Source organism: Egretta garzetta, unplaced genomic scaffold (assembly GCF_000687185.1).
Source record: "Egretta garzetta isolate BGI_Z169 unplaced genomic scaffold, ASM68718v1 scaffold837, whole genome shotgun sequence".
In the NCBI taxonomy this organism is placed as follows: Eukaryota; Metazoa; Chordata; class Aves; order Pelecaniformes; family Ardeidae; genus Egretta; species Egretta garzetta.
This window is the reverse complement of record NW_009260318.1, coordinates 325,161-330,264: the sequence shown is the minus strand read 5'-3', so window position 1 is coordinate 330,264 and position 5,104 is coordinate 325,161. Positions and strand designations below refer to the sequence as shown.

The 5,104-nt window shown below is 38.9% G+C and overlaps 1 protein-coding gene across 1 annotated transcript in view; it reads left to right on the top strand.

Moving 5' to 3' along the window:
• Positions 1-5,104, top strand: part of GRIP1 (glutamate receptor interacting protein 1) — a gene marked incomplete at its 5' end in the record, with an annotated part of 83,138 nt that overhangs the window by 5,452 nt on the left and 72,582 nt on the right. The window contains 2 exons of the mRNA XM_035897981.1: positions 596-671; positions 2,037-2,182. Of these exons, the coding sequence (XP_035753874.1) occupies positions 596-671; positions 2,037-2,182 (222 nt within the window). The remainder of the gene's footprint in view (positions 1-595; positions 672-2,036; positions 2,183-5,104) is intronic.

Here is a 5,104-nt window from a genome sequence, read left to right as displayed (position 1 = left end):
CAGGAAGACTGTAGTTCTTAAAAAAAGATTCAGAAGTAGTATTTGTATAAATTAGGCATGAAATCTGATGAATCATGCTGATAGTCTGAATTGTACCACAAAAGTATTATCAATGACTTAGAGAACAGAAGAAAACATGCAGCTGTTAAATAATATACGCCAGTGATGAATTATTAGTTTCTTCAGGGAAAACTGTTTTTTTTTATTTAATATATAAATTCGTTAGTGGCCACTTATTATTCTGAGTATGCATGAAGTACAGATGCTTTTTTCTCTGTGCAGCAAACACTGCAGAACAGTAGATTTTCACACTGAGATCAGATTTGCAGAGTAGAGGTTCTAAGAAAAGAATATACATTTATTAAGAATCACTCTGTAGAAATATTTTCTAAAGAATCATCTATACCATACAGTAGGTCAGTTTTATTTAAGATCAAATTCAGCAGAGGTTCATATTAATGGCTTGGCCATTGTTCGATCTTTTTAGCCCATCTGTAAGTGTGCATGCTGCAAGATTCAGACTTGCCTCTTGGCAATGAGCTTTCATAAAAAGCATAAAATGAAAGTGTGCTTCCTTTCACTTTTCCCTTTCTAGGTGGAGCACACGATGACAGAAATAAATCTCGTCCTGTTGTAATAACATGTGTTAGACCCGGAGGGCCTGCTGACAGGTACAATTAGTCTTTCTCTGAAGTGCATGTGAAAGAGAAATGGAGAAAGGTGAATTATTTGGGACAGAAGTTAGGATTTGGAGTGAAGTAGGTATATTCAAACCTGTTCCTTTGAAATCCATGGTTTATGCATTTAATTCTGATAATAATAACAGTAATAGGCAACCACAGAGGCTCGCCACATCATGGTGTGTGTGAACTTTCATTCAGTATGTTGCATGTTTCAAGACTTTCCCATTAAGCGCTTAAAAAAATGAACCTAACATTATAGAACAAATGCCTGCAATAGGTCAGAGCACATTTTTTTGCAGCCTTCAGACAACTGATGTAGCTCTTAATTACGCTTTTTATACTTTTAACACCATACTCTTTTTCTCTCACACTTCAGGAAAATACTGTCATGTGTTTGGATGTTGTTGTGTTATTATTTTAAGATATTTGTACATACCTGCATGTGAGTTCACACATAACTTAACCTGGACAACTCCTGAGTACATATTTATGTTTTCGCCCAATGTTTGTATGTCTTACCATCTTGTATCTATATAAAGAAAGAATATTCACTTTATTTATATGCATGAATTATGCTTTCAAAAATTGAATTTGTGTCCTTAAACCATTAAAGAAACTTAAAGGGCAATTTCTTTAAAGCAGGCTGTTTTTCTGTAGCTTATGTTGACATTTTTGACCTTGGAAATATTAGTTGAGAAGCAAGTGTTTCAAGAGAGCTTTTGTCTTTTGTCCCCCCCTTTCCTCCCACCCTCATCCCCCTTGCTTCCTTGTTTTTCTCCCTGATTCTTGAGCTGACAACGTTAGTACTTCATTTTGTATTATAATTCTGAATACATTATGAGATACACCTGGGAGGCAGTGCACCTTTATAGCCAAATCATTTTTAGGTAGGAAGAAAATAAAAATTGAATTATCCAAGTAAGGGATGTTTTTGAAGAAAATCGGTAAACAGACATTCGTCTTTTGCAGTCTGTTTCTTCACCCATGTGTTTGCACCTCGTATTCATTTTTAAGAAAATACTGGGAGAGTTTATGTATGAAAGAGGAGTTGTGCAGACAAGGCAGAAAGAAAGCATATGTTGACGCAGAAGCTATACTTAGTTGCAATTTAACATGACTTGATTATTTTGCTCTGTGTTAAGCTGTTTTCCAGTCGCTGACTTTCCAATTAAAGCAATTTCCTTTCCTCTGCGCCCTCTGAATGTTCTCACCGTCAAAGTAAATGTTAAGTGTTAAGGCAAGAGGGACGGATGTCAGAGAGGGTGTGAGAGAATCGCTTTGCATAAAAATGGTATTATCTCCAAATCATTTTATCTTACATTAATAAAGATCATTCCTTTAATCTCCCTTCAGAGAGGGCACGATCAAACCTGGGGACAGGCTGCTGAGTGTTGATGGGATCCGACTGCTGGGAACAACACATGCTGAAGCCATGAGCATTCTCAAACAATGTGGGCAGGAGGCGACTCTGCTGGTTGAATACGATGTCTCAGTGATGGGTAGGTTGAGAAGTGGGGCTTGAGTTCTGGAAACCATCTGTGATGTTTTGCTGTCCGTTCTTGATGAGCTATTTTGGAAGTGATCGTGACCTGTTACGCTCCTAGTAGCACTGCTATTCCCTTCCGCACCGTATCATTAATCTTGGGTTCATAAGGAGGTGAGCAGTATTTTACTGTAATTTAGCATTCTGACATTTCATGGTTTGTAGAGTGAAACCATAGTGTGGATTCTAGCAAAGTAACTTTTCCAGTGACTAGTTTATAATAAAGGTTAATGAAGTGTGAGCATTTCGATGTCACATGAAAGAAGGGTTTACTTGCTCTTACAGGAATTCTTTTGCCTTTTGCCATTGCTTCTAGGTGGCCAAGACATTATTAAAAAGTCACAAAATGGCCACACAGAGAAGAACGGGGATGAGAAAATTTGTTAAGAAATGCAGAGGTGGCAAATCATGGCTTGAAAAATGAGTTTATGCTTTATACAAACTCTGATTGAACTCACTGAAGATATGGGAGGTTTTTTTGGAAAGTCAAGGAGAGCAGGTGATTTTTCATAACAGATTTGGGATTGAGTTATTTCCATTTGTTTTGGAAGGTGTCATCTCCCCTCCATTCTTGCAAGATACAGAAAATTCATGGCAGCAAGAAATAGAAATACTCACCAGTCAGACTGAAATATTTCTTCTCTGTTTGGGCATCTTTCTCTTCTTTTCCTCCTTAGTCCCACAGTCAGATTTCTAGCCTAGCAATAAAGCAGCCTAACAGGAATTTGTGAAATAGCACTGTCAAATTTCAAAGCCTTGGAAGAGATTAATACTTAGAAGAATAACGTCAGATATTTGTTTATTCTGGAACAGCCCTCTTTGTTCTTCTCTGAGACACAGATGATGATGATGATGATGATGATAATGGTGATGATTACCATTATCATTATTTATATACCTTTGTTTACTTAACTATCAAGAACAGAGTGATAGGTTTGCATGGCATCTGGCAGGCCTGCTGGACACTCATGCAAGGTTCACATCTAGAAAGGTGGAGACACCTCAGCATCTGTGCAGAAACCTCCCATGTAGAAAATGGAAATGTAGGTGACCTTGTAACCTGAAAAGGACTAGAATTTAGATGTTTTTAATTATTTCTTCTCTTTCTTTGGAAGGTGATGGATGACTAAACCCTATCTGTCATCACAGTTAGAACCAGGTTCTTTATGCTTTATGCTTTCTCTAAGAGTGAGATCTCATTGAAAAAAAGAACCCCTGGCTTTAGACAGACGAAGCTCCGAGTGAGGCTTTCATTTCAGAGAGAACTCCCAAACCAAACTCCTATACACCCCAGGGAGGCAATCAGCCCCAATTTCATTGCGGATCTTTCAGAAATCTTTGCAGGTTTGTGTGAGGACAAGACCGCATGATGAGAAGCTCAGTTGTGCTCTAAATTGCAGGTTGTTCAAGGCAGGAACCTTCTTTTCAGTGTTATCTGGATAGAGATCAGCTCAGGAGGATACAGATCTTAGCTGGAAATTGCAGGCTTATAGCTGTACAGGCAGTACCTACCAGTCGGTCTCTTCATGTCATTCTCTCTCTGAATAAACTCTGCTATCTCCCTTTTGTTCTCAGTAACAAACCTGGATTTATTTACTGTTCCTTCCTTCCTGGCAATGAATGTGTTATCCTGGGGCAACTTAAGGAGGTGAAAGAACCTGAGACTTGTGGAGTCAGAAAGAAGGGAGGAAAAGGGAATCAGACACTGGGAAATGTGTGGGGTGGTGGTCCTGCAGTGTCTGCGAAAAGCAAGGAGGGATCCAGTAGGCTGTCTTTCTACTGCGTTATGCTTTTGTTAGATTTTATCTAGCCCCAGTAGGTTTCAACTTTTTCCAAGTTGCATGTCCTGCATAGTTTTCCGGCAGGGGTGTGAAAAATTTTGTTGGGAAGCTTTCTTTGCTTTTTGCAGTTATGTTATGACCATGGCAGAAAGGCTGAAAATCACTCATCCTAATCCTTCCATTCCTGGCCCAGGAAAATGGTGCTGATTTGAATCTTCCCTTCTGCTCAAGAGCGGTGAAGTCAAAGTTGGGAGTAACGTGAAAGGAAGGTTATGAGCCATGAACAGAAATTTAAGAATTACAGAAACGTTACTCTGTTCCCCAACTCTTATGTTACCCACAAGACAAGCTCTTTGTAATGTCACCTCAGGGTTGGTGTGAATATGAAAATAGGCTAAAACAAGAGGAGAAGCATCGGGGTATGGTGGCTTATCAATAACTGATGCTTGAAACTAGTTTAGTAGTTTAGCCTCCTGAGATGGGGCAACAGTCCAAAAGTTACACAGAGGTCTGGTGCATTCTGTAGGGTCCTCCCGGTATAGACTTTCAGTAAAGTATTGTACTCCCAGAGATATAATTGTACCACTACTTGCTTTAATATCTTCTCTTCTGTTAGCAGATGGTTATATCCCATAAAGTAGCGTTCCATGTGGCCAGAACTGGAAAGAGCCATAAAATAGATTCTGATAGCATGAAATTGGAACTTAATTTGAAAAGGTTACACTAGATGAAGAAAATAATCCTGAACTATTTTTCAGCTACAGCCCTGTAGTGTGTAACTGACTTTTTGTACTCCTGTAAGCATAAGCTGTTTCAAAGGTGCTATATTTCTTGAAGTTTAATTCCTTCGCCTGAAGCCTTCAAGAGGTCACCTGGGAAGCTTGTACATTTTATTGTTTCTGGAACCTAGACAAACTGGAGTAAAAAAAAAAGGGTTCTGTGCAGGTAATTAAGTGTGTATATAATGTAGGAGATGTGGCTAGTCCCACTGAACTCTCTGGGGTTACACTTGTGCTTGCTTAAATACATCCTGAAGTATTCTGCTCAGCTGGGTCCTAGGAAATAAACTTGTCAATTCAACTTCTTGGAAGAGATGT